The sequence below is a fragment of the Neopsephotus bourkii genome, unplaced genomic scaffold, assembly GCF_033783945.1.
Source record: "Neopsephotus bourkii isolate Nb327-2 ecotype Australia unplaced genomic scaffold, CSIRO-AGI_Nbou_v1 NB_533, whole genome shotgun sequence".
In the NCBI taxonomy this organism is placed as follows: domain Eukaryota; kingdom Metazoa; phylum Chordata; class Aves; order Psittaciformes; family Psittacidae; genus Neopsephotus; species Neopsephotus bourkii.
Window position 1 is genome coordinate 1,717,238 of NW_026901034.1, and position 27,285 is coordinate 1,744,522.

Below are 27,285 nucleotides of genomic sequence, written 5' to 3' on the forward strand. Positions count from 1 at the left end.
CAGGAGGACTGGGTAGTTTGAGATTCCCATCTGTGTAGTGGATCTTCCATTTCAATGAATAAAGGAGCAATTCCACTGTTTGGAGGGTGCTTGACAGTCTCTGCCTCGTAGCAGAAGCTGGGTGTATCTAGGCATCTCCCAGGGAGAACTAGGCTGCCGGCTAAGACTTTCTTTTGCCAGATTAGTGTCTCTTTTGCTTGCTCTGGGTACTTGCCATAGGGATGGCTGTTGCTGGAGGATACCTCTGATTCAGAGAAGGCTGGTTCTGTTGAACTTGCTGCTAAATGATCTGTTATCCTGGAGTCCAGCTTGGGCTGGTTTGGTTTGCCCTTAGCTGAGTCTCACTGCTGCTGGGTTTCATCCTGTGCTTGTTCCCAGCCGCACTGCCACCTCTCTCAGTGCAAGATCATCTGTTCCTCTGTAGTTCCCATTTCAGGGCATCTTCCGCAGAGTAACCTTGAAGCGCCTGTTGTCGCTTGAAATGTCCTTGATTGCAAAGAAGGGACTGACAACAAGTCAGAAAAATAACGGGAGAGCTGCAGGAAGGCTGCTGCTTGAGACAGCTCTCTAAATGCTGTATGTGCCCAACTGGTCCTGAGAGGCACCTCGTGATGTGCTGGATTGTGTGCCTGCAGGGCTGTGCACAGCCTACTTCCCTTGAGTCTGTCCTCAGAAGTACTTTGGTTCAAGGAAAGCTTATTTGGTAGGAATTGCTGTGGACCTGTGTGGCGGCCAGCAGTGTGGCTGTGGTCCTGAGCCCTACTAGCCAGGCTCGGGGTGGAGGTGGAGATTCTTCAAAGTGCTGCTCCATGTCATCACAAACACAAACTTCCCTGTCCTGCTTCCCCATCTTTCCAGCTCATCGTGCTGCACCTCAAGACTGTAAGGGAAGTAAGTTGTGGATGTGGGTGGTGGTCAGGAAAAATCAATGTGGGTTTGAGGATGCTGCAGAAGAAAAGGGCACAGGGGAAGGTCCTACAGTGAGACCTTTCTCTGACCCTCTGGGATGTCCCAACACTGCTGTCCTACTTTCATTCTCTGCCAGTGTGGCAGTGATAGCAAAGGGATGACAGAATGAGACAGGCTCCAGAGAGGGAAAACCTGCTGAAGATGGATGTGCTTCATTAGCTTTATCATGTTGCACTGCCATCCCAGCACTGAATGCGTAAGAGGGAAAGAAAAAGACTTGTTTCTGCCTCTGTGAGTTTGTATTGGATTTGTGACAGGAGGAGGGTTTTGTTTTGTTCCTCCAGATACATAGTCACCAAGGCAGTTCCTCCTCCTTCACAGAGACTGCTGCTTTCAGAATGATTTGGGGGATGTTCAAGCCAAAACAGGAGAAAAACCTTCCCTAATATCTTAGGACAGTGTTAGTACAGACCTCTTGTCTCAATTTTTGCCCTAGCAACCCCACAAATAGTGCAGCTGGAGCAATGTTCTGTCGCTCAGCCTTCTGGTTTCTGCATACGGAGGTGATGTCCCTTTCATTTTGTCTACTATGAAGCTTCCTGATTGCTCCTGGTTTTCTTCCACCAGGGCATCCTCTTGGTTTATGACATCACTAATCGCTGGTCCTTTGATGGGATAGACCGATGGATAAAGGAAATAGATGAGGTAAGTTGCATTGAAGAACATGTGCAGTGGTCTACAACAAACATCTAGGTAGGTATCACCTCAGGTGCCACATCTGATGTGGGGACAAGCACGGCTGCTATGGAGAGGAAACAATGGCTGCTTGATAGTAAGCAAATCAAGAGGATAACCTTCCACCTCTGTGTAATAGAGTAGTAGGAAAGGGCTTGGGAATGGTCAAATGAGATGGGAAGTTTCCCTCTAAAATGGCCTGGGGGGAGGGGATGACTGAATCTTCCTCATCATGGGAGTTCCTCTCAGTCACAGAACAGTTCCTGTTTCTTTGCCCTTCACTGCTATTACAGCTCTACTGGGTGTAGGCCTCCCTTACCAAGGACAAGCCATGGTTTCTCCAATTCTTTCCTTTTTTAAAGCATGCCCCAGGTGTCCCCCGGATCCTGGTGGGAAACAGGCTGCACCTTGCCTTCAAGAGACAAGTGCCCACGGAGCAGGCCCGGGCCTATGCAGAGAAGAACTGCATGACATTTTTTGAGGTCAGCCCCCTGTGCAATTTCAACGTTATAGAGTCCTTCACAGAGCTGTCCCGAATCGTCCTCATGCGCCATGGCATGGAGAAGATCTGGAGACCCAACAGAGGTCAGTAGTGAGGAAGATGCTTCATGTGGGGAAGCCAGGAGAGCTGAGGTGGGAGGGATAGGGCTGTTTGCTTAGGTGGGAGGTGTGTTGTTAGAAACTGTGGGATCTGTGAAAGCACCTGACATGGAGAAATGCCTCTGGTCAGACAAGTTGAGGCTGAGCCACAAGAAGCTGCCTGTACTGGTGCAGGAACTCAGCAAGCAGTGGTGAGGGATGGGCAGCTCCAGAGGGTAGTTGGGCATGTTTGGGATCTGAATTGCTCCAGGGCACCCTGCACCTCTCCACTTATTCTGGATGAGGCCTAGTGCAATTAAGCTCTCAACTTGAAAGTGCTTCAGTCAAATGGCTGTGTGGGATGAATCCAAGCATTAGTACCTCTGTCCCCACCCTTGCCTGAACCTGTGTCTCCTGTTTTGGAGGGAAGGGGAAGCAAAGTGAGCCCAGGGAGCTGAGAGGGACTGAATTTCATCCCTTCTGTTGGCACACAGCAGTGTGCTGGGGCATTCTATATATCCAGGTGCATGTGCTGCAGTGTAGCAGACTGAGCAGAGTTCATGGTACCCCTCAGCCTCCTGGTTTTGGGGCAAAATAGTCTTGGGTCCCACATTCCTGGTTGGAGGTAGCAGTGTGCCCCACTCCTGGGGTGACCTGCACTCTGGGGTGACCTGCTTTCATATGGATCCTCAGCTCCTGCTCGCAAGGGAGGAACAATCCTGACTGCCAGCCTCAGTCACCAGCCCTTCTGCCTAGGCCCCTGCCCTTGGCCTGGCTGCCATGCCACCGTCTCCAGCTCCATGAGCGATGGTGAGCAGGAGCTGTGTTGCATTCACAGACCTCTCCTGAATCACCTCCTGAGGCAGGACTTGTAACTGCTGCCGGGGGGGGGCAGAGGCTGTTGAGTTCTGCTTGGGCAGGTGATTTGAGTAGCTGCTACTACAAAGATGCTGTGAGGGCTGGAGCAGCTCTGCTCTGGAGCCAGGCTGAGAGAGCTGGGCTGGTTCAGCCTGGAGAAGAGAAGGATCCTTAAGGGGAGACCTTAGAGCAGCTCCAGTGCCTGAAGGAGCTACAAGAAAGCTGGAGAGGGGCTTTGGACAAGGGCCTGTAGGGACAGGACAAGGGGGAATGGCTTTAACCTGACAGAGGGGAGACTGAGATGAGCTCTTAGGCAGAAGCTCTTCCCTGTGAGGGTGCTGAGGCGCTGGCACAGGGTGCCCAGAGAAGCTGTGGCTGCCCCATCCCTGGCAGTGCCTGGGGGTGGCCGTGTGGCTTTCACTGCAGTCTGGAGGTGGAAGCGTGCCCTCGTGTGGCCGCTTTGTAGGATATCCATTCCAAGCAGACTTCCCAAAGCAGGCTCACGTGATGTACGCAGGGCTACGAGGACGCTAAAATGCCTGAAAGGGCAGAATCCTCTTCTGGCCCGGTGGGATCTCTGTTGCTGCAGGCGCGCTGCAGAGAGCCGGCTCCAGCCTCTGTGGCTGCTGCTCCTCGAGCAGGTCCAAAAGGAGACTGTCCTACACTGGGACTTGCCGAACCTGGTGCCTCCTTCCCTGGGCAGTCCTTTTGGTTGCCAAATGACAGCTTGAGAAGCCACATGCCTGGTGGGATGCCATCCAGAGGGACCTGAACAGGCTTGAGAGGTGCGCCAGTGTGGACCTCATGAAGTTCTACAAGGCCAAGTGCAAGGTCCTGCCCCTGGGTTGGGGCAATCCCCAGCACAAACACAGGCTGCAGGAGACTGGATGGAGCAACCCTGAGGGGAAAGACTTGGGGGTGTTGGTCAGTGAGCAGCTCCCCATGATCCGGCTTCAGTGAGCACCTGAGCCCAGAACCTCCACCTGTGCTGGGCTGCACCCCCAGAGCATGAGCAGCAGGTCATGGGAGGGGATTGTCCCCCTCTGCTGTGCTCTGGGGAGACCCCCCTGCAGTCCTGATCCAGCTCTGGGGCAACAGCACAAGAGGGATGTGGAGCTGTTGGAGAGAGTCCAGAGGAGGCCATGGGGAAGCTGTGAGGGCTGGAGCAGCTCTGCTCTGGAGTCAGGCTGAACTGACTTGTTCAAGGCCAGGCTGGACAGGGCTTGAAGCAACCTGGTCTTGTGGAAGGTGTCCCTGCCCGTGGCAGGGGGTTGGAGCTGGATGATCTTCAAGGTCCCTTCCAACCCAAACCATTCCAGGATTCTGTAAGTATGAGTAGGGCTCTGGTTGCCCAGGCACTGTGTTAGTGAAGAGGGGTGGCAGTGTCTAAGCCCTGTGTTGACACCAAAGCTGGTGTCTTGCAAAATGTCTCGAACAGCAGAGCTTAGCTTGGGTTTCCTGTTTTTGATCAAGTAATCTGCTCCTGTTACAGGCTTTTATTTCGTGAGCTGAACCCTTGTTATTTTCTCCCTCCAAAGGAGCAAGAACGGTGCAGCATAAGGAATAGGTGTGGGGAGGAGGCAGTCCTTAAAATCTCTTGTCCCTTGACTGTTTGGTCTTTCCTCCCACCAGTGTTCAGCTTACAGGACCTGTGCTGCCGCGCCATCGTCTCCTGCACCCCAGTCCACCTCATCGACAAGCTCCCCTTGCCCGTCACCATCAAGAGTCACTTGAAGTCCTTCTCAATGGCCAATGGGATGAATGCAGTGATGATGCATGGCCGGTCCTACTCCTTGGCCAGCAGCGGTGGTGGGAGCAGCAGCAAAGGGAACAGCTTGAAGAGATCCAAATCCATCCGCCCGCCCCAGAGCCCCCCACAGAACTGCTCACGCAACAACTGCAAGATCTCCTAGCAGGATGCACACCCCTTGAGCTTCTGCCATGTCCGCGCCCACCCTGATGTACAGCTCTTTGCACACTGACCCCTTTGCCACTGGATCCCTCCGGATGGGCCATGCTCACTTCCCCGATGGCATACACCAGAGTTAGGAATGTGCTTACGGTTTTTGCTTCGCATAGGAAGCGTGGTGCCGGCTGGATCTCACAGCACTGGCGGGGAGAGGATCTGCCAAGTGACCCTCCAAGAATGCTTTTGGGCTTTGCCTCTCGGCCTGGTGTGGAAAATTCAGCAGCTGCCGGCTTGGGGAGGGGGGAAGGGGAAAAAGAGCTCATCCAGGCTCAACGGAGAAATGGGTTTAATGGAAGATTGAGAGGCTTAAGGGAGTAGCAAGGAGAGTCTGTGCTGCAACTTTAACTCTTGGACACCTGAAGAGATTGCTGGTGCAATAGTGATAATTCAGTGTAGGGAAAACAAAAGAGAAAAACCGGGACAGAGGACTAATGATAGTTTTCACCGGGATGTTAACCTGCTGTTGCCAAAAACTGGAAGGAAGACAAGGCAAGAGTTGGCCAATGAGAAGGGGAGGGAGCAGTCCACTTGCCTCCTTCATTTATTTATGTAAATATTATACATATATATATATCACTTGTTTTTTAAGGTTTTTTTTTTAAGAAGCAGTCAGGGAGAATTTTATGCAGCCATGTACATACGAACACTGGATTAACTTTCCCAGTGTCAGCAAAAGGGGAAAAGTGGAGGATTTCTGAACAAAAATACCCAAATGCTTTAAGAGACTTTAAATCACTACCTGGGCTTGTGCTGGGGGGGGGGGGGGGGACGGGACGATGATGGGGGACTTAAATACTATGTATGCAGAAGGAAAGAACAATTTGTGTATAACCTGCCCCAAGCTGCTTTATTCGCATCAGTCCCTAAAGTTTCTGAAGGCAGGGTGGGATGTGAGTGGCTCGAGGGACAGAGTGAAAGGGCCGTGGTCTCGGCTTGTTTTCAGCAGCTCTGAGGTCAGACTGATGCTGTGCTCGATTTGCACCTTCTGACACACGGGTGATGGGGGCTGGGGAGCAGAGGCTGGAAGTATCATACCCAAAGCAGAGGAAAATCACTGAATTTTGTCCCTTATTGCAGCAAAACCTCGGCCACCATTTCCAAAGCCCTCGATCCGCAACACCCCCATGCACCAGCCCCTCAATCCTGGCTGCTTCTTGCTTTGCTTTTCCAAAGACACGCTCTGCCTCTGGTAGCATTGCTGTGGCTCCTCCTAGATGAAAGTGGGGAAAGGACAGAAGCAGCTTTTCCCACTGGAGCATGAAGGAGCAGGGACTGAGAAAAGCTGAAAGGTTTGTGTGGGAGAGACCAATGAACCCCCAGGTCCCATCATGGCAGAGTTACTTGGTAGCCCCAGGGAACTGGGACAGCAAACTGCTTTGTTCTGGATTGTGCTCTGTGGCTTGTGGTGTGCACGTGCTGTGAGAGATCTTCTGTCAAGCAAGTGCAGTGTGTGTCCCTGGCTTCATCCCATGGCTGACCTGGGCTGGGAACTCACCTGGAGCCTTGCAAACAACACCTAGCCTTTATTGCAAAAGCTTGGCAGTGGGACTGAGTGATCCTCGACAGATCCTTGTAGGCAGCCAAGATGTGTAGATTGTGAGTAGCGTGGTAGGAAATGAACTGCTTTTCCTTTTGCTCCTCAGCAAGGAGCCCGGCTAGTGCAGTGTTGCCATCTCCCTCCTGGTGTTAGCAGCTCCTCAAGGCCTGGCCTGGCTCTTCTCCACCCCCAGAGCAGCTTGTTGCATTGCATGGGCAGAATGAAGCTGTGGCAGCTCCTGCACGGCCGATGGACCCACTCTCTTCAGGCAGCAACCAGGGGCACATCCCTCCATGAAGAATATCTCCTTCCCCGAGTGACCTGGAGGTGAAGGAGCCTTCCTCCTCCCTGCTCTGTATAACAAGAGGAGTCAGGCCTCTTGGCTCGTCTCTAGCGTGCTTTATTGCCCAGCTCAAATGAGTGAGGAGAGAATTAAACCCCAGGCAGATGGAGGGGGGAGAAGAATCCTTTGTAGTGGTGGTTTGGCTCCAGAGCAAAGCCGCAGCCGGGCCCAGCGCGGAGGCACAAAGGCTGGGGGATTTGGAGAACCTGTCTGGAGTGGCCGGCACCTGCTTCCCACCACTTGACACGCAGCAGAAGACAATCGCTGGCTCAGCAGCCTGGGGATATATGGCCAACAGGTGATGGGCACCACAGGAGCAGGGTGACTTCTGGAAAACAACACCCTGGGCTTCCCCCTGGCAAGGGGGGCGAAGAGGGATGAAGGCTTCCTCCTGCACCCACAGAGCTGCTGCATGGCTGGAAACGAGATGCACCGCTGCTTGGTTTGGCTTTGCCACGTGTAGCACCTCTCCACACCCCTTTCCCTGTGGTTGATTTCTTGTTTTCTCACCCCGTAAGGTCTCGACCCTGGCTGTAGTGAGGAGGGAAGATCCACCTGGAGCAATTGCTCAGCAAAAACACTTTTTTGTTGCTGTTGTTGTTAATTTAAAAGGAAAAATTGTTGCATCTTATGTCAACACTAGTCTGTAGCTGCTCTCCAACACTTGTACCATTCCTCAGTTGGGTTTGGGGGGGGTTTTTTTGGACTATCCTTTTATTTTTTTTATTCCTTTGTACAGTCAATGTTGTTCAACTGATTCTACATGCGTTTGTTTTGTATAAATTAAAGTCTTTTTTGTTGTTGTTCTTGTTTTGAACTACCCATGGTGGAGAAGTTGGATCAGTTTTGGCGTGGGCTGGGACAAGGTTGAAAGGAAAAGGTGGGAGTTGTGCCCAAAAGTGGGGATTTGCGGCTGCTGCAGTGCAAGTGTGTGTTGCCACTTGTAGATCATCCATGAAACAACTTGGGTTACAGTTTCTGGGGCCTCCTAAAAGCTGTGATTCCTGGGCCTCGTGGGGTTTTGCCCTTCTCTGACCAAGCAGAAGCTAAATCTGTTCTTACTCTGCCTTTTTCAGAGAAGGGCTGAGGCTTGGACCGTGGAGCTCTAAGGCAGCGCAGACAAGTTGGCAACGCATTTAGTCATGTAGGTGGCTGCAGCTTATGTGTGGCTGTGCTCAGGCTCGGGTACACAGGGACAGGTTTTGCAAGTACAGCTGCAGCCTTAGCTCGCCTCTTTGAGCCAGGGCGATGCTGGGGAACGGCAGGTTTCACCCACCCAGCCCAAACTGGAACAAGCTGGAAGCCAGTGTGGCCTCAGCGGGGCTTTGAACTGGAGAAGGTGCCGTGGGGAGCTCAGAGCACCCGTGTCTGGGAGCCCCAGCACAAGGGCTTTGCTCCTGGGTGCAGGGAAACTTCTCCTCCCCAGATCCTTGTCTCTGCTCGCAGCCCACCTCCGCTTGACCTCCCTTTTCCCTGCCTGCTCACTTCCCTGGGATCAGATTTTCCACTTCTTACCAGACCGGCCACGCTTGTTTTAACAGCTTAAGCAGTAATTGCCAGGGCTGGGAGGGGGTAGGGGGCAGATGAGATAGTGTCTGCAGCCTGGAAAACCCTGGAGCTAAGGTGAAAACCTGGTCAGGGAAGGGCCTTTTTTTCCCCCCTTTCCCCTTTTCAGGGGGGTTCTGGAAAATGTCTGTTCCTTCTTGCCAGCAGACTCCAAGGCTGTGTGTGGTTTCAGGTGGGTAAGGACAGCTGGGGCCAGTTATGCCAGAGCTGCCTCTGCTTAGGAAGAGGAGGGAGAGACAACAGTCCACAGTCTGAACCTGGGACCAGAGGCTGGGAGAGCTTGTGGGTGTCCCTGAGCCTTGGGGAAGGAGCAGGTTGCTCTGGGCTGCTTCAGGTCTTTCCTTGTTGAGTGTGCTCCTCCCAACCCACTTTTCCCATTTGAAGGTATCAGGTTGGTACCACTGTCCCCTGCAGGGTCAACCATGGGTCCCATCACGAGGAACAGGGACCTGCACCTGATGGCACCTGGGATGCTTGACAATGTGGTTGAACTTGCCCATGGGCACACTGGTGGGGCAGGAGCCCTTTGAGGCCCAGGGAGGGCTGTGGCAGGGTGCCTTTTGCTCCAAGACAGGGTGCTGGGCTCCTTCCTGTGTTCCCCTTGCTTGAAGGGAGGCGCTGAGACATAAACCTTGCATTTGTGTCTGGGATCTTTGGAAGTGACTCCAGGAGTTCCCTGTTTGGGCAGCAGTGGGAGCTTAGATGCAGAGATGAAGTTTGGGAGAGGCTGAAGTTTTAGCTCCTTCAGATGGTGAAAGTGTCGTGGGCTTGGCCAGACTGGTGAGAGTCACTTTTGAGTCACAATCCCAGACTGGTTTGGGTTGGAAGGGACCTTAAAGCTCATCCAGTTCCAACCCCCTGCCACAGACAGGGACACCTTCCACTAGACCAGGTTGCTCCAAGCCCCGTCCAACCTGGCCTTGAACACTGCCAGGGATGAGGTTTTCTTTCGTCTTCTGCTGGGTCCCCAGGCATGGGTGAGGGTCTCGAGTCGTTGGGAGCTGCATTTCCAACTCAGTGACACAGAGACGAGGCATCCTGGACTCTGGTGTGGGACATGGGCCACACCTCAGGACCTGCTCCCACAGTTCCAGAGAGGAACCTCTGTGGTAGGAACTGACCCAAACCGCAGCACTGGCATCTTCTTGGACCATGTTATAACCACATGGACCCCAGATAGGGGTGGGTGAAAGCTGGGCTCCAGGTTTTCCTTTCCCCCTTCCCTCCTGCTCCAGCACCCTTGGAAGACCCTGGGGCACCCCAATGTGGCTCAGGTGCACCTCTGGGGAGCGAGGTGCTGTGGCAGCCTGCACCCTGCCAGAGTGAGTGGGGCTGTGGGCTGGGAGTCTCCATGTGCTGCTGGAGGCAGCCGGTGTCTGGGATTGGCTGGATGGAGCAGGCAGGGTCAGGCTGACCTGATGCAATTCCCTGTTTGCAAAACATCTCAGCAGCTCCCTCATGAGCACCCTGGGCCAGTGTAGCCTCCACTCTGCACCCAGGGCCAGCCAGACCCTTGCGTGGCTGCTTGGCCTTGAAACCATGGACCATGGAAGACACTCCAGCTCTCTGTGTGTGGTCATGGCAAGCTGCTGCCATGTTCCAGGATCTGAGGTCCCTGGGGAGCCCAAGCACAGAGCAGTGTGGTAGATCCTGAGAGCCCCCTGCAATGCCTGCTCCAGTGCAACAGGGCTTCCCCCAGGAGCTTCCCCAAGGACCAGGTTGGCACTGAACACTGCATGCACAAGGACCACTGGGGTGCAGGTGGGTTTGAGGTGGGTTCCCCCCTTTTCTTTGTCCCTTCCACCACCTGCCCCCAGGTTTGCAGCACTGCGGAGCCAGGGCTGGAGACCCCAGGGCAAAATTTCCTTGGGTGGGTTTGCTGCTTCACAGCAGCTGAGGGAAGAGTTAATGCTCCCAGGATGCTGTGAAGCGTTCCTCCGCAAGTCAGTCCCACCAGGGACCATGGGAATCTGCCTGGGGAGTCAGGGCCAGCTGCAGAATGTGCTCCACGAGGTGGTTGCAGCCAGGATGCAGCTTGAGGAGGCATCCCATGGGGCTGGCTTCCAGCTCTGGAGAGACAGCCTGGCCCTCAGTCGGTGTGGAGGGAGTGCTGGGTGCTGGTGGGCACCCACTGCACTGCCAGGAGAGCTGGATGCTGTGCCCAGCACTTGAGGGGTGCCACATGGTGATGAGGGATGAGCAGGGTGGACACGTGCCAGTGCCAGTGCCAGCCCCAGCTCCCACTCCCGGGCTCAAGGCTGCATCCACCCTCAATGCCAAGAGGCCAGGAGCAGGGTGAGGGGCTCCCCGGTCAGTGTGGTCTCCGCAGGTCTCCCTGCTGGCAGCCCTGGATGAGTGGACCACAGGCTCTGGCTGCTCTCTCATCCTGCAGGAATTCAGCTCCATGGGCTGGGTGGGTTTTGTGTGTGTGTCCTCCCTCCTTCCACTCTCCCTCTTTGGAGACTTTCTGCATTCTGCCTTTGATCTCCCCCTGCCGTGTTTGCCCAGCCGATGGCTTGGCTCGCCGGGGTTAGAGGCTGAGGTCAGCGCCTTTCCCATTCCAAACACCCAGAAACATCACTGGGAAGGGAGGGGATTCAGATTACAACCTTCCCGTCCTCCCCTTCCACCCCACTCGCCCCGCTGAGCCGCCAGGGAGCCAGGATGGACTGAGACCCTCTCACTAAGGGAAGAAGGACCAGGGACACCACTGCCACCGTGTCCCTGGCACCCGCAAGCTGAGCTGCGGCGATGGATGGAGGTGGCCGGCAGCATCGCTGGTGGTCCAGCAGGCCCTGAAGAGCAGAGGTTTGGTCCTCTCCTCCTCCTCCTTCTCTTTGTCCCCCCTCCTTCCCCCTCATCCCCTCCATCCTGACCGTGATTTCTCACCAGCGAGCCAGGCTGGCGGCGTGGGGTAGCCAGGATGCTTCCAAGTGGGAATCTGGTTCCTGTTGGCATCGCACTGCTCCTGCCCGCACTGGCAGCGGGGCTGAGTCTGCAGCCGGCCAGGATGCGGCACCCAGGGGTCTGCCCCAACCAGCTCAACCCCAACCTGTGGGTGGACGCGCAGAGCACGTGCGAGCGTGAGTGCCGGGAGGACCAGGTGAGCAGGCGCGGGGGAACGTGGGGGACCCCAGGGACATGCTTTGGGTGCGGGTCCTGTGGATGGCGCTTGTTCCTGTGCAACGGGCTCAGCCCGGCTTCAGTTTTACCCATCCCCCCAACCCCCCGCTGTGGGTTGGCATCAGGGGTGCTGCTCCCCTGCCTCCTCAGCAGGCAAAGAAGCTGCTCGTGCCCCCCCCCCCCATGTCTCCTGTAGCCAAAGCACCCCCACCATGCACCCCAGGATGGTCCCACCCAGCCAAAGGGCTGGGATGGGGGGACCATATTGTGCTGGAACAGGGACCCCCATCAGACAGTGGACAGCCCTGCACCCCCCACTTTTATCCCTGTGGTCAGGAACCCACCCATGGACAGGGCTGTCCATCCTGAAGAGCTCCAGCTCCAGGCTCCATAAAGAAGAGCTTGGACATCAGCATCTCCACCTTACTTAGTGCTCCTACACAGTGGGAGACTCATTTGCAATTCAGCTGTGTAATGAGTTCTGCCTCTCCTCAGCTAGCAAAAGAGAGGGGTGAGATGCTGTGTGCAGGGTGGGGGGGGAGCGGGGCAGGGAGGACCAACATCATTGCAGTGCAGCCCTCAGCATCCTTGGTGAGTCTGGAGGGGCTGAGGGTGGGCCATGGCCAGTGTAGCCATGCTGGTGAGGGCTGGCAGTGCTGAGGGTGCACAGGGCTGCATGAGGTCACTGCCCACCCAAAAGCCCCACAGGGGGTGGGAGCAGCTCCCATGGCAAGGTGGTGACCTGCACACCATCCCCCCATCACCTCTTTCCCCCCTGTCCCTGGCCAGGACTGCGAAGGGTTTGAGAAGTGCTGCACCAACGTGTGCGGGCTGCAGAGCTGCGTGGCCGCCCGCTTTGCCAACGGCAGCGCACCCGCGCCGGCGCCCGCAGCCTCATGTGAGAGCTTCGTGTGCGCGCAGCAGGGCTCCGACTGCGACATCTGGGATGGGCAGCCCGTGTGCAAGTGCAAAGACCGCTGCGAGAAGGAGCCCAACTTCACCTGCGCCTCTGACGGCCTCACCTACTACAACAAGTGTTACATGGATGCCGAGGCGTGCCTGCGTGGCACCCGCCTCACCACCGTGCCCTGCAAGCACATCTTCACCTGGCCCGACACCAGCCCCGTGCCACAGGAGACCACAGCTCGCCCCACGCCAGGCGCCGGCCCTGAGGTGCCGGTGCCCCCCGCTCTCTACAGCAACCCCTTCCACCAGTCGGTGCGCGCCGGAGGCACCGTCAGCTTCCGCTGCGACGTGAGCGGGCGCCCGCGCCCTGACATCACCTGGGAGAAGCAGAGCGAGAGGGAGGAGAATTTCATCATGCGGCCGGACCAGATGTACGGCAACGTGGTGGTCACCAACATCGGCCAGCTTGTCATCTACAACGCCCGCCATGAGGACGCCGGCATCTACACGTGCACGGCCCGCAACACTGCCGGGCTGCTCCGCGCCGACTTCCCACTGTCGGTGCTGAGGCGGGAGCCAGGGGCCGTGGCGCTGGCCAGCAGCCCCCAGCCCTTCCCCAGCGCCGAGTGCCTGAAGGAGCCGGACCGGCGGCGCTGCGAGGCGCTGGAGGTGCGCTGGCACTTCGACGCCAAGCAGGGCTCCTGCCTCACCTTCCGCTACGGAGGCTGCGGCGCAAACAGGAACCACTTTGAGACATACGAGGAGTGCCGGGCCGCCTGCCTGGGCAGCGCCCGCCCCGCCTGCCTGCTGCCCGTGGTGCAGGGCCCCTGCCAGCACTGGGAGCCGCGCTGGGCGTACAACCCGCTGCTGAAGCAGTGCCACTCCTTCGTGTACGGCGGCTGCGAGGGCAACACCAACAACTTTGAGAGCAAGGAGAGCTGCGAGGACGCCTGCCCCTTCCCCAAGAGCCTGCAGTGCAAGGCCTGCCGCCTGAAAAGCAAGATGGTCCTGAGCCTCTGCCGCAGCGACTTCGCCATCGTGGGACGCCTGATGGAGGTCGTGGAGGACCAGGACTCCGGTATCGCACGCTTCGCCCTCGAGGACGTCCTCAAGGATGAGAAGATGGGCCTTAAGTTCTTCAACATCAAGTACCTGGAGGTGACCTTGACTGACATGGACTGGAGCTGCCCCTGCCCCAACATGACGGCGGAGGACGGGCCGCTCATCATCATGGGCGAGGTGCACGACGGCATGGCCACGCTGGACCCCAGCAGCTACGTGCGGGCGGCCAACGACAAGCGGGTGAAGAAGATCTATGAGCTGATGGAGAAGAAAACCTGCGACCTCCTCAACCGCTTCCAGGACTAGGGCAGAGCCGGGACATGCCAATATGGGGGCTGCAGACTCACTGTGGAGGGGGAGCCCCACACCAGTGCTTGTATCCTGGGGTTACCACCACCACATAGCTCCCTAGAACCCCATGCTGAGCCTCAGCTCCCACCTCCCCTGTTATTTATCTGCCACATGCCCCCCGTGTACCCTCCAGCCCGGCCAGCAGCAATAAAGGAGTGGGTTGTGTTGCACAGGGGTGGGAGATCTGCCGGGGACCCCCCTCATAAAAACCTTCCCACTGCACCAAAGCCTCTGGGGGCTCCCTGTGCAGGATGTGATCCCCTCCATTGGTTGGTGCTTGAGGGGGACTGGGGATTCCCCCAGTGCCAAGTGCTGAAAGCATTGGGGGGAGGAGGGGGTATGTGTGAAGCCTTGGTGTTTATTGTGCGGAGCAGCATCTCAGTCCTGGGGAGGGGATGGGAAGAAGGATGGGTCACCCCACCACCGAGCAGGTTCTACCCCATGGCCAAGGTGCTGCTCCCCCCCAGTGCCTCTGCCCCCCATGGCAGCCACGGTAGCTTCTCTGGGGCACCCCATTGCAAAGGGAGCCCCCTCAGCCGAGCCCAGGCCCAGATGGGGTGAGCAGGGCGCTGTCCCATCGCCGTGATGTGACCCCTTCGAGGGGTATCCGTGCCAGGAGGTGTCACAGGCAGGTTACAGCTTGCGGAAGATGAGACTCTTGTTGTTGGCCGGCATATCCACCTGAAAGCATGGAGCCAGGGTCAGGGGGTCCCCACTGGCATAGGGACCCCCCACCCCACACCCCCCAGCTCTTACCATCCTCTCAAGGTGTAGCCTGTTGGCCTCGGCCAAGTGCCGCAGCAGCACTGTGTCCCGAAGACCCCAGGCGGGGTTGCTGATGGGGAGGGAGGAGTGGGTCAGACAGATGGGCATATCGCACCCCGGGAGCTCCCCCATCTCCCAGCAGTGCCCTCAGGTGGAGAGGGCTCCTCCCAGCCACTTCTTTAGGTCTTGTCTTGAAGGACCATGCAGGGAATGAGCTCCCTATGGCTGCTGGCAGCATGGGCAGGATGGGCAGGACAGACAGCATGGGCAACATGGGCAGCACAGGCAGGACAGGCAGGATGAGCCACCAGCAGCCCTGGCTCCTCCCCAGCACCCTCCCCTACCTCTGCCGCAGGCTGCGGTCAAAGTCCACGTTGCTCTGGGGGCTGATGCGGCCATCCATGGCGTAGGGCTGCCAGGACACAAAGCTGGAGCTGCAGGCAGGAGCCATCATGTGTCCCCCCTGAGCACCTCCCAGCCCCTGGGCTGCTGACGCCATCATGCCAAGGGAGGGGACACGACACAAGAGGGACCATAGGCCCCGTCACTCACAGTGTGTCCCTTCACAAACCATGGGCACCCCCACCCCTGTTTCTGTTGGGGTGAGGGAGGACAAAAGCCATCCCATCCAGAGCTCAATATGTGCCCCAAAAAAGCTGAGATTCCCCAACCCAACATCCCCCATTCCTCAGCCACACCTGCAACTCCCCTCCCATCCACTCTCCCAGCACCCCCATTGCCACCCCACACCCAGCAGGATGCTCCTGCACCAGGATGCTCAGCTGAGCAGCACCCACCCCGTAGGTGAAGAGCACACCTCCCGTCTTCAGCAGCACCCCAGCACCTTTGAACAGGCCCTGGTGAAGAGAGAGGTGGGGACCAGGGGTCAGGTGGCTAGGGACACCCCGTGGGACCCCCAGAGCCAGGGCCAGGGACGTGTCAGTGCGCAGCCCTGCCCCACTGCTCACCTCGGTGCAGGCCAGCTCCGCGATGTGCATCATGTTGATGCTGACCAGGAGGTCGAGGCTGGAGGGTTGGATGCCCCCCCAGGTCTCCCAGCCCTGCGAGACGTCCAGCAGGATGGGGGGCAGCACGTTGGGCACCCGCATGGCCTCGGCGTAGGCAGCGATGCTGCGGGCACCAAACCTCACGTCAACTCCAGCCGGGGCACCCCCTGCACTGAGCCGAAAACCTGCCCATGCTGGCTGCTCGCAGCATCCCCCAGGGGGAGTCTCTGACAGCAAATAATAAGGTTGTGCTTGCAATGCAGCCTGGTGGGGGGCTCTACACAGGACAAGGGGGTCTCTTTGCTTCCCAACAGGCATCTGGAGAACTGGCAGTAGCCGGACAAATGGTGGCACAGGGACTGAGAGGTCCCAGTGCCTAAATAACCTCAGTCCCCCTCCAGCAAGGCAGCCAGAGCACGCTGTCCTCCCCGCTGCCTGCATGTGCTGCCTGCACCCACGTGCTCAGGCTGCCCGCACTCTGCCTGCACCCGCATGCTCCTGCACCGCTGCACCAGCGCTGGGTGATTTGCAGTGATTCATGCCCTTTCTGGCCCATTCACCACGCGGGTCTCCATTCCCGGCTGGAGCAGGGAACTGCAGCCTCATGGAGGGTTATTTTTAACCCCCGTTGGAGAGGTGGCGTTGGGGAGGACACCGGACGCAGCCCCACGGACAGGCTCAGCGTCTGGCACCCCCTCACTGCGCTCGTTATTTTCTTACGGGGGGGATTCCTCCCCAGTAGGTTTATTTCCTGAATGGAAACCGACGCCGCCTGAGCCTGGCGCTGCAATGCCTGGAATGGACACATGGCTGCGGCTGGACACACAGAGCAAATCAGCAGGGCCCAACACGGCCGATGTGACACGGGAGCGGGGTGGGAGCTGCTGCCAGTGTCCCGGGCATCCAGCCTGGAATCACCATGGAGTCTTGTGGGTAACAAAGCCCAGCGGGCGCTTGGCAGGCAGGGATGGTTCCGTAGTGGGACTGGGCTGGTGGAGAGGGGAAAACTAGGGTTGTCTGGGAAAAATAAAAGCGCAAAGCTGGGCAGCCTGGGCTGCTTGAGAACTGGGTATCGGGGATTTTCTGGGAATAGATAGCAAGTGTTGACTGGGGGAGCCGGGGCTGAGCACGAGTTGAGTGTGGTGGTTTTCCTGCAGCAAGCAGGGGAGCTGGGGCTGCCCAAGAGTTGAATGTTGTGGTTTTCCTGGGGAAAAAAAATGAAGCAGGGGAACCGGGGCTGGCTGAGGGTTCAGTATCGAGTCTTTTCTGGAATAAAATAAGCATTTAGCTGTGGAGCCCGGGTCATTCGAGGCTTGGATATCGGTGCTTTCCGGGAATAAAAAGCAGCGCGGGGAGGGGGAGAGCCCGGCAGTGGGGCCACGGGCGGGAGGGTCGGGTAAAGGGATGCAGGATGTGCCCCCCCATGTGCCCCCATAGCCCCTACTGTCTCCCCAGAGCCACCCATGGCCCTCCCCAGCCCGCCATACCCCCGCCCACCTGCGCAGCGCCCGCGGGTCGATGTCCGAGGGCTGCCAGCGGGTGTGGGGCAGCGCCTGGGCGAAGTGCGCTGCGTGTAGCCCCGCGCCCGCCCCGACCTCCAGCACCCGCAGCTCGCCGGGGCCGCACCCCGCGTACTGCCGCAGCACCGCCAGGATCGGGCCCTTGTTGCGCTCCGCAGCCGCCGGCGCTTGCATGGCCGGGGGTGCTGGATGCGGCGCTGGGACTACAGCTCCCAGGAGCCCCCCGTGACCGCCCCTACCGGCGGGTGAGAAATACATCATAATTAATGAAAAAAAGCAAATGAAAAGGGCCGGAAAAGGCTGTGCGCCGCCCGGGAATCGAACCCGGGTCGCAAGAATGGGAATCTTGCATGATACCACTACACCAGCGGCGCTGCTGCAGCCGGCTCTGCCCCAGCGGTACTTAACCTTCTGTAGGGGGAGTGGTGTGGGGTGACGGTGTGCTGGGGCTGCTGTTGTTTCTCCCTTATGGGTTCTTCCACTCTGTTCCCACCCCGCTTAACGAAGACCGGCTTTGCGTGAACACCCCAGAGAAGTCGGGGTGCGTGGGAACAGCGGAGGCCCCCCCCGCCAGGACCTGCACAAGTGATGGACGCTGGGCAGGATGCAGCCGCAGCCCGAGGAGCTGTGTTCAGGGCTCGTGGGTACACCATGGGCGCCTCGAAAACCCCCTGATCAGGGTGCAGGTGGGGAAACTGAAGCACAGCTCCCTCCCCCTCGGGTGATAGTGGGTTTGAGGAAGTCAAGCGGGGGGTGATAGCTGCGGGTACAGCCATGGGTGCCCAGCACCCCGCTGAATGCTCTTTTGGGGGGCTGGGCCCCCTCCCACCCTCGCAGGGCCAAGAGGCCAAGGTCACCCTTGTGGGATGGCTTCACTGGCACTGGAGCAAAGCCGGAGCATGCCAGTGAGTTTGTGACCCATCCTGACCCCAAAACCTGGGGCGCCACCCATGTCCCCCCACAACTCCGAGGGGTGATGCTGGGGGTGGCCGGGGGGTCACATCCTGGGGCTGCACTGCCTGCCATGTGGGGACACCTCGAGGTGCCTTCCCCGCTCCAAAGGTCACCACAGTGGCCAGGACATGGCTGCCCAGCCCAGTGTCCCCTGCGGGTCCCGGGGCTCCGCAGCTGGTCACAGTGCTGTCCCCAGCATGGGGGCACCTCAGCCCCTGCCTCTACATCCCGTCACTGTCCCCAGCCTGGCTCCTGTGTGTCCCAGAAGTGACTCCTACGTGTTCCCTGTGTGTCCCATGGCTCTGTCTCCCAGGTGTCCCCATGCACGTGCTCCCTGTGTTCCCTGTCACTCCTGTGCCCCTGCCTGTGCCGTCTTGTGTCCCATGCGTTGCCTGTGTCCCCTCTCCTACTTGGACCCTGTGTGTCCTGTGCATGTCTCCCACGTGTCCCATCTGTGTCCCACGCATGTCTCCTGTGTGTCCCCATGTGTGCCTGTCCTGTGTGTCACACGCGTCCCCACCTCCTGCGTGTTCCCTCTGTGTGTCCTGCACATGTCCTCTGTGTGACCCCACACCACATCTATGTCCCTTATGTGCCCCCACGTACCCCCCCGCCTCCCGTGTGCCCATGTGTCCTGTGTTCCTACATCCCACGTGGCCCCCATGTGTCTGCCATAACACATCCCACATATGCCCCCCTCTGTCCCCCATGTCCCCCCCCACAACTCCACGTGTGTCCCCCATGTGTGTCCCCACACCTCTCACATACGCCCCCATGAGTCCCTCATGTGTCCCGTGTTCCCCCCACACCTCCTATGTGTGTCACCCACGTATGCCCCCCCCGTGTCTCCCACGTATCCCCAATGTCCCCCACACCTCCCACCTGTGCCCCCATGTGTCCATCCCTCCACCCGTGTGTCCCCTGTGCCCCCACACACCTCCACGTGTGTCCCCAATGTCCCTACACAATTCTCGCTTGTGCACGCTGCGTGTCCCCCGTGTGTCCCCCACCCCCACCCCGTACGCTCCCCCTGTCTCCCTGCTCTGTCCCTCCCTGTGCCTGCCCCCATGTCCCCCCTCCGGCACCTCCCCCCGGGTCCCTCCCACACTCCGGTCCGGTCCCGCCCCGTTTCCCCCCCATTCCCGTCCCGCGCGGGCCCTTTAAGGGCGGGGGCGTGTCGCGGCCGCCCGGGCCCGGCCCGTTAAAGGCCCGGCGGGGGGCACGCGGCGCTCAGGCGGGGCCGGTGCGGGGCCGTGCGGGGCCGCAGGATGTACACGCTGACGCGCGGCCCCAGCAAGCTGGCCACGCAGCGCCGCACAGGTACCGCTGGCAGCGGACGGCACCGGGGCGGGCAGCGGCGTGTGCGCGGGATCCGTCCCGCTCCGCGCCCCGCCGCCCCGGCGCCGCTCTGAGTCCCGCCGCCGCCCGCAGGTCCGACGCAGCAGGCGGTGGAGAGCAGCAAAGGGGCCGAGCTGCGGGGCCGGCTGCAGCCCGGGGCCTGGCCCCCCGCCAGGTGAGCCCCGCCGCCGTGACCTTGGGGAAAGGTTACCGGGCCTCCCGCACCGTGGTGGGGAGGGAGCCGCCGGCCGGTGCCCGCACGACGGAACGGGACGTAGGGGGCAGCGCTGCCGAGGCCGCGGGCACGGCGCGCTCGGGGTGTGCGATGGGTGAGGGGGGACACCGGAGCCGGTGCGCACGGGGATGGGGTTGGGACCGAGGGTCTCAGTGCCCGGTTGCTGGGGACGGTACCGCCGGGCCCGGTGTGGGACTGCCGCGTACCCGGGGCTGAAGTGGTGGCCAGTGGTGGCCCTGGGCAGCGTTTCTGAGTTGTCACATGTCCCCGTGGTGGCCCTGGGCAGCGTTTATGTGTTGTCACATGTCCCCGTGGTGGCCCTGGGCAGCGTTTGTGGGTTGTCCCATGTCCCCTTGGTAGCCCAGGGTAAGGTGTCCCCTGTTCCTGAGGGAGGGGAATAGCTTGCAGCTATTGAGGCTTGCAGCCCTTAGCAGGAATACCTGGTGGGAGGGTCTGAAACTGGTTGGAGGGGTGATGGTTCCTTTCCTTAAGGAGCTTTTTCCCAGAGCACTGTTCCATCAGGCAGGGCTCTGGGGCCTGCATGGCTCTGCCTCTTTCCCCTAGCCTCAAGGAATGGAAAAGCCCCTCTGTCCGGGCTGTCCTCCTCCACCCTGGACCTTCCCCTAACCAGCATGGCTCCAGGCTTACACCCTTACATCAGTTGGCTGTGCCGGCTCCTGGCTGCTGCCCGGTGCCCCCCATCCAGGGTCTGGGGTGTGTTGTCCTGTCCCTGACCCTCCTGCAGGCCTGGCAGGGGTGCTGTGGGCAGGGGCTGCCTGTTTTGGGTCTCACCTGCCCTGCAAATCATAACCCGCCTGCACTCCCGGGGCCCCTTAGACTTTGTCCCATGAGAAACACGGCTGTTGCAGACGTGTCCTGCCCTGAAGCTGGGCAGAAAAGCCAGAATACTCGAGTTCTGCATCCAGCGTGCCCATAGTCTCATCCCGAGCTTTTCCTTTCTTTCCACCTGGGTTTGCTGTTTCCAGGCTGGGGCTGTTTTAAGTGCCCAGCTCCGGGGAAGCCTGACCTGCTCCCACTTGGCAAAGGGCTTCATCCCAGTCCCAGGGCACCTTGGGAACATGCTGGGTTCTGGGGCTGCTACAGCCAGCCTGGGTGCTTGGTCTGTGGGGATGACACCGATGTGCATCCCCTGCCTGGTGCCTGGATTTCACTTCCATTTCCCTGGTATTTCAGCATTTTTGGTGGCATATTCCTTATTTTGGGGACCATATTTTGTGCTAAGGCTGGAGGGTGGGTGGGAGATGGGCAGCCTGTGCTCTTCCGTGGGGATCCCCCTCACACCCCTCCCCATGTAGGAACCTCCTCTCCCTTGGGCCTGGCTCCTTCTGGGTCCCTTCCCTTGGGGAGGGTGCTGAGCGGGGTAGCCCCTGTCCTTCCTCCAGGCTGTGGTGGGTGCCCCCCTCATCTCCACCTTGTTCCCTTCCACAGCCCAGCCCAGAAACTCGTCTTCAACAGAGTGAATGGCAAGAGGCCGCAGGTGCTGCCGCAGCAGGTCTCGGCCCCTGAAGAGTGCTACACACTGGCCCATGAAGAGAATGTCCGCTTTGTCTATGAAGGTGAGGGCAGAGGGTCCCCGGGGGCTGGGCCTGCTCATTGTCACATCCCAAGGGGGCTGAAGCATGTGGGGTCCCTCCTGAGCAGCCTCATGCTGCTAGGGACCTCAGAGGCAGGGAGGGGGTTCCCAGCCTGGGTACCTGCACCCCTCTGACCACTTCCCACTCCTCCTGCTGGGCAATCCCCATCCCCAACCCTCTGCTGGCTGTTCCTGCATCCAGCCTGGCAGCAGGTAGAGCAGCAGCTGGACGGCAGCCGGAGCGGGGAGAGCACCTGCGGCCCCGTGCAGTACGTAGAGAAAAACCCCAACCCTGGACTCAAAAGTAAGTGGGAAGCAGCTACAGCACTCGGAGGGGAGGTGCATCAGGGATGCAATGAGCTGGGGTGGGCTCAGCTGGGTACCTGAGCAGGGCTGTGGTGGGAGGAGGATCCCCAGAAGGGCTGGGTTGGGTCTGTGCTGCTGAGCCTGGTTTTGGGAGTGGTGGTGGGCAGAGCTGGCCCCAGTGCTACGGTGGGGGTGTCCAAGCAAGCAGGATGCCTGGTTGATGACTTCTGGAAGTCATGCCTTCTCCAGCCACAGAGGTGGGTTCAACATCATGCTGGAGAGAAGCCCCCAGGTCCCACCATGAGGATCTGCCTCCCCTGATGCTGAGCAGGACAGCTGTGGGGATAGGAACATGATCCAGGAGCAAGGGCTGTGAATGCAGCCTGAGGGCTCCTACAGTGGCTGAGATGTCCCCATGAACCAGGCCTGGCCTTTGGGGAGAGGGCACAGGGGTGGGGGAGATACTGGGGTGCCATTTCTTTTGTTCAGTGGCAAATGGGATGGCTTGGGGGGAGCCTGTGAAGCTCTGTTCCCAGCTCCAGCTGCTCTGCTCCCCCTTCTCCCTCTTCTCTTTCAGACTTCGTTCCCATTGACCTGGAGGAGTGGTGGGCACAGCAGTTTCTGGCCAAGATAGAAAACTGCACCTAAAAGGGAAGAAAGGATTGGTGGTTTCCTGAGGGAGCATCAGCTCAGAGCCCAGAACCGGTGCCATTTTAGAACCACGTTTTTAAAGGATGACCGAAATCAAGTGACCAGCAGGACCAGACCAGAGCCATGCCCCGTCCCTGCACCCGCTGCAGAGCAGCAGCATGCGGCCCCGGCCAGGATGCCTCAAGTGCCAGTTCTCGGACTGTTGCAGCTCCTGCAGCCTCCAGCTCCCAGGGACACTATGGTGCCATGCTGGGGATGAGGGAGCGGATCCTGCCCTGTGGCTGGAGCCGTGGGGAGGGCAGTGGGGTGCTGTAGCAGGACTGCCAGACAATAAAGCACTGAAACTGCCCGTGGAGAAGCGCTTGTGGGATGGGGAAGAGATGGTGAAGCACATATAATATAAGAAGTTCTTAACGTATAAGTACAGATGTTCTTTACATATAAGGATGAGCTCTTAGACAGAAGTTCTTCCCTGTGAGGGTACTGAGGCACTGGCACAGGGTGCCCAGAGAAGCTGTGGCTGCCCCATCCCTGGCAGTGTTCAAGGCCAGGTTGGATGGGGCTTGGAGCAACCTGGTCTAGTGGAAGGTGTCCCTGCCTGTGGGAGGGTGTTGGAACTGGATGAGCTTTAATGCCCCTTCCAACCCAAACCAGTCTGGAATTCTGTGACAAAAGCCATCTTGTGCTCTGAGCTCAAGCTCTTGTCCATTCCCATAGTGAGAGGGCTGTGGATGCCTGTGCTGGAAGTGATGCGGAGCCCTACATCTGCTCCCAGCAGTGCCTGGCACACAAAATTCCCTCAGCTCATGGGCTTTTTGAGGCTGGATGAGCTGTGCCCGGTGAGGTTTTGGAGGACATTCCCCTGTCCCCCTGTACAAGGCAGCAAGCAGGAGGCCAGCACAGATAGAGCCCACCAGGACTGGAGCTGCTTGTGGACTCCAAAGGAGGCCAGGAAACACCCACTGGAAGAAATAAAACCCTTTATTATTCCTGTGATGGGAATAATGATCACGCTGCAGCCAAGAGGGAAGCAGCAGCTTGCCCTGGGCCCTCTGCTGCACCTGGAACTGAACTGGCGTAAGCAGTACCGTGCACAGCAGCAGCTCTTGGTGAGGGGAGGGCTGTTAACAGCACTGTGTGACACAGGAACACTTCTTCGCTAAAGACTCTTCGTTTAGGTCAGGACTGGTAGGCTGGAACCAGTGGATGCCACCCTTGCCATTGTCTCCTCTCCCTTGGCTCTGCCATGGGCACTGTGGGGCTGTCACCTGCCACAGGACTAAACCTTGCAGGGGGGCACCAGTATCCCAAAGGAATGTCGTTGTGGGGAGGTCCTGGTTGTAGTGCCTGTTGCCACCCTGTGGTCAGGGTGCTGCCAGTCTGTGAGTTTGGCATCTCACCCTCCTGCAGTCCCTCTTTTCCCTCTGCTCCCCACCCCAGGTAAAATCCTGGAGGCACTGAGGCAGCCTGCCACATCTCCTCTCCCAAAAAATAAGCTACTGGGAGTCCTAGCATCTCCCTGGTGGCACCAGGCACCCTCCCCCAAGAAGCATCCCTCCTCCCTTTCCTTGTACACCAGTCCTGGGTGTTTCCCACTGCATGGTGCCCGGCATTGCTGGCTCCACTGCCTGCAGTGATGCTCCCAGGGAGCAAACCCTCCAGGCCAGCAACTCCAATGGGCTCTGTGGTATTCCAGGGATGCCATTCACCTCCTGGCTCCTTACTAATAAAACCACACACAGTTAAGATCCAGGGAAATTCTTAGTAACATGATGCACCATCATTTTGAAAGACATTAGGCAAAGGGGAAAAAAACAGGAAAGAATGAGTCAGTCACAGGAACAAAACAGAAACCCAACCCAAAAATATCACCCAACCCCTGACAATGCAATCAATCACTGGAAGGGAATCAGCACCCCTCTCCATAAATATTAATTCCTTTAGTTATGTGCAAGTGTGTGTATTACTATAGTGCAAATAGCTCTGCATTGATTGCGGAGCAGCTGGCCAGGAAGGGACTGCCCCTGGGTGACCCAGGGACTAGTTAAAGACAGACAAGAACCAACACAGATTTAAAACAAACCAAACAAAAAGCACCCCAACCACTGGGAAATGCCAAAAAGAAATCCCAGTTCCCAGTTGCTGCCTCCCATCTAGTGCAGGCAGGGCTGGGCAGTGCTGGTGCCTTATGCACCATGTCCAGCAGCATCCCAACAGCCAGGCTAGGGCAGGACAGTGCCTTCAGGCCCCGTCTGCTGCTGGAGCAGCCTAGTGTGGTGCACAGGGAATGCAGATGAGGAGGCGTGACATAGGATGGGGACATGGGAGCTGTGTGGGGTGCAATGGGAGAGCACAGCAGGACAGACATGGGCACAGGGAGATCATCGCTGGCCTTCAATGCCAGTCCTGCAGCTGCACAGAACAGTGCTGCTGGTTGATCCCTTCCACGGATACAATAATGAGAGCCCAGCAGCATTCCTAGGAGCCCTGCAACACCTCTCACCCAGCACTGCCTTCAGCCTGAGCGCTGGCAGCCAGACCCATCACGTGCTGTACCAAGGGGCTGAGCTCTGGGCACCGCTCCATGGACATGTCCCATGGCTCCCTGAACACAGCCAGTTCCCCCTGCACCGCTCGGGACAGTGCCAGCTCCTCGGGACACGCTTGCTTCCACCCCTGGGCAAGCAGGCAGGAGGGAATGGCATTTCCTAAGAGGTTAAAGAAGACGGAGCCTCCTCTGTGGGGACAGATGGACAGATAGGAGGCTTGCCTTCTCCCCTCCAGCCAGACACAAAGTGCTTCTAAGGGCAACCACAGTGCATCCTAATGAACCCAGCAACCTGGATCTAAGCTATTTGACAGCCTCTGTTAAACCACAAGCAAACCACCTAATGATACACGTCAACATGCGGGCCAAGACCACGAAGCAGCACCCTGATGGGTGCGAGCATTGGGCAGGGCAGAGGGGCCCTGGGGAACACACCCTGCTCCTCCTCTGCCAACCCAATCCCCAACACCCATCTCCACCCATCCAGACTTCCCCCTGCTTGCTGGGCTCTTTGTTTTTGCTGTAAAGAAGGGAAGGAACGCTGGAGAGTGGAAGTGTCACATGCACACGCACACACGGACCTGCAGTGGCACGCGTGGCACACACACCACACGTGTTCCCCACGGCAGAAGGGACGGCCCCATCCTCCCGCCCCAGGTGAAAGGTTTCATACATTTATACAGTATTTAAGACACGCTGATATATAAATTACTGTCTCTATATATACTATGTATAGGCAGCAGGGCCAGTCCGTGATGAAGGGCAACAGTGGGGGCTTATGCTCATTTCCCTCTGTCCTCTGTGTAGTGCTGGAAGCGAGTGAAGCTCATGAAGACTTGCTCCAGGGATATCTGGCTCACTGAATAGTCTTCCAAGTGATACTTCTCTTTGGCTTTCTCCAAGGCCCCGAAGACCTGAAAGGCACAGCACAGCTGTTACTGCAGGTACCTTAGCTGCAGGAGAACCCTCCTGGCTGCGACTAGGAAAGCAGAGGAAGCTTTTTCCTCCAAGGAAACCTGGGCAAAGTGACACCTTTCTTGGCAGGAGGGCAGTGGGAAGCCAGGAGATGGGCTATATAGCACAGTACCTAACCCCATTTAAAAATATATGGTGTATATATACATATATATATGTATATATGAGACTTGGGGTTGAGACAGCTGGGGGTGTTCAGCCTGGAGAAGAGAAGGCTCCTTAAGGGGAGACCTTAGAGCAGCTCCAGTGCCTAAAGGGGCTACAGGAAACCTGGAGAGGGGCTTTGGACAAGGGCCTGTAGGGACAGGACAAGGGGGAATGGCTTTAACCTGACAGAGGGGAAACTGAGATGAGCTCTTAGGCAGAAGCTCTTCCCTGTGAGGGTGCTGAGGCGCTGGCACAGGGTGCCCAGAGAAGCTGTGGCTGCCCCATCCCTGGCAGTGTTCAAGGCCAGGTTGGACAGGGCTAGTGGAAGGTGTCCCTGCCTGTGGCAGGGGGCTGGAACTGGATGAGCATGAAGCTCCCTTCCCACCCAAACCAGTCTGGGATTCTAAGTACAAACAAAGGCAAAATCAGCTTTTGCTTCAGGGAGACCCTGCTTTCCTTCTGGAGTGCTACAGTCAAGGGCAGTCAGTTTGGGGGGAGTTGGGACGGAGTGGTCCCAGCTCAGCACCCATTGTGCATCCTGTGAGCTCGCACACCAATAAAAACCACAGGGATAAAAAACACTTTTTAACTTGTCTGCATAAATCACCTGGATTTTGGACAGGGAGAGGCTCCGAAAGAAAAGGGAGTGTGGAAGCAAAGCATGAAGAACATGCAAAGGGGCAGAAATTGGGCTGCTCCTCCAGCCTCCAGCAAAAGGTGGGATGGACTCCAGCATCCCCTTACCTGTGCCCAGCTGAGGTTCTTGTTGGTCAAGTGGTAATGTACCATGCCCTGGTGCTCATGTTTCAGGACACTGCCTGGGAGAGATGAGCAAGGAGAGGCTCTGAGTTAGGAAACTGCTGAAGCTCATGATGAGCATCTTGCCCTTCCTTGGAGTGCAACTGCTCCAGCAGCTCATGGTACCTGAGAAAGTCTTCTCCACGAAGGCCTTGAAGGCCAGCAGCTCGCCCTCCTCCTCACTCCGTGTTTTGGCCAGCAATGTGTAGCCACTGCCAAACTTGCTTTTCAGGTGCTGGGGGCTGCCCAGGCATTTGAACTGCCCATTCACCATGATGGCCAGCCGTGTGCAGAGAGCCTCGCACTCTTCCATGCTGCAGGACAGAAGAGGACTTGTTCAGTGAGGCAGAAGCACTGAGACAGAGCAGAGGAAGACTGTGGCTGCCCCATCCCTGTCAGCATTCAAGGCCAGGCTGTACAGGGCTTGGAGCAACCTGGTCTAGAGGAAGGTATCCCTTCCTGTGGCACAGGGTTGGAACTGCATGAGCTTTACGATACCCAAACCAGCC

At 58.2% G+C, this 27,285-nt stretch overlaps 5 protein-coding genes and 1 non-coding gene across 12 annotated transcripts in view; 3 read left to right on the plus strand and 3 right to left on the minus strand.

Annotated features, from left to right (window-relative positions):
• RAB40C (RAB40C, member RAS oncogene family) overlaps window positions 1–7,736 on the plus strand; it is a 38,267-nt gene extending 30,531 nt beyond the window's left edge. The window contains exons 4-6 of the mRNA XM_061350813.1: window positions 1,537–1,614; window positions 2,007–2,229; window positions 4,714–7,736. Coding sequence (XP_061206797.1) covers window positions 1,537–1,614; window positions 2,007–2,229; window positions 4,714–4,994 — 582 coding nt within the window. The 3' untranslated portion in view covers window positions 4,995–7,736. The remainder of the gene's footprint in view (window positions 1–1,536; window positions 1,615–2,006; window positions 2,230–4,713) is intronic.
• MCRIP2 (MAPK regulated corepressor interacting protein 2) overlaps window positions 1–22,657 on the plus strand; it is a 148,967-nt gene extending 126,310 nt beyond the window's left edge. Inside the window, exons 1-6 of one of the 4 annotated variants that reach the window (XM_061350819.1) lie at window positions 17,332–17,335; window positions 19,443–19,504; window positions 19,616–19,697; window positions 21,207–21,334; window positions 21,554–21,655; window positions 22,235–22,657. In XM_061350819.1, coding sequence (XP_061206803.1) covers window positions 19,453–19,504; window positions 19,616–19,697; window positions 21,207–21,334; window positions 21,554–21,655; window positions 22,235–22,305 — 435 coding nt within the window. In that variant the 5' untranslated portion in view covers window positions 17,332–17,335; window positions 19,443–19,452 and the 3' untranslated portion in view covers window positions 22,306–22,657. Of the gene's footprint in view, window positions 1–17,331; window positions 17,336–19,341; window positions 19,505–19,615; window positions 19,698–21,206; window positions 21,335–21,553; window positions 21,656–22,234 lie in introns of those variants that run through there. The other 3 variants (XM_061350820.1, XM_061350818.1, XM_061350821.1) reach the window with 3 other exon arrangements.
• Window positions 11,364–14,108, plus strand: WFIKKN1 (WAP, follistatin/kazal, immunoglobulin, kunitz and netrin domain containing 1). Its single transcript, XM_061350800.1, has 2 exons — window positions 11,364–11,599; window positions 12,409–14,108. The coding sequence occupies exons 1-2, from the start codon at window positions 11,420–11,422 to the stop codon at window positions 13,891–13,893; spliced, it is 1,665 nt and encodes a 554-aa protein (XP_061206784.1). The 5' UTR covers window positions 11,364–11,419; the 3' UTR covers window positions 13,894–14,108.
• Window positions 14,545–17,441, minus strand: METTL26 (methyltransferase like 26). Of its 2 annotated transcripts, XM_061350815.1 has the most exons (6): window positions 17,208–17,434; window positions 15,672–15,834; window positions 15,501–15,560; window positions 15,048–15,115; window positions 14,695–14,773; window positions 14,545–14,619 (listed from the first exon to the last, which is right to left on the minus strand). In XM_061350815.1, exons 1-6 carry the CDS (start codon window positions 17,402–17,404, stop codon window positions 14,572–14,574), a joined length of 615 nt encoding a protein of 204 aa, XP_061206799.1. In that variant the 5' UTR covers window positions 17,405–17,434; the 3' UTR covers window positions 14,545–14,571. The 2 variants fall into 2 exon arrangements, with proteins under 2 accessions (XP_061206799.1, XP_061206798.1); XM_061350814.1 differs by having other exon boundaries at window positions 15,501–15,834; window positions 17,208–17,441.
• TRNAG-CCC (transfer RNA glycine (anticodon CCC)) lies at window positions 17,534–17,604 on the minus strand. Its single transcript has one exon. It is a non-coding gene; the product is annotated as a tRNA-Gly (tRNA).
• A 1,393-nt stretch (window positions 22,658–24,050) lies between the features above and the next one.
• ABCA3 (ATP binding cassette subfamily A member 3) overlaps window positions 24,051–27,285 on the minus strand; it is a 30,431-nt gene continuing 27,196 nt past the window's right edge. For all 3 annotated transcript variants that reach the window (XM_061350753.1, XM_061350755.1, XM_061350754.1), the window contains exons 29-31: window positions 26,903–27,090; window positions 26,723–26,796; window positions 24,051–25,770 (exon numbers count right to left, since the gene is read on the minus strand). In XM_061350753.1, coding sequence (XP_061206737.1) covers window positions 25,639–25,770; window positions 26,723–26,796; window positions 26,903–27,090 — 394 coding nt within the window. In that variant the 3' untranslated portion in view covers window positions 24,051–25,638. The remainder of the gene's footprint in view (window positions 25,771–26,722; window positions 26,797–26,902; window positions 27,091–27,285) is intronic.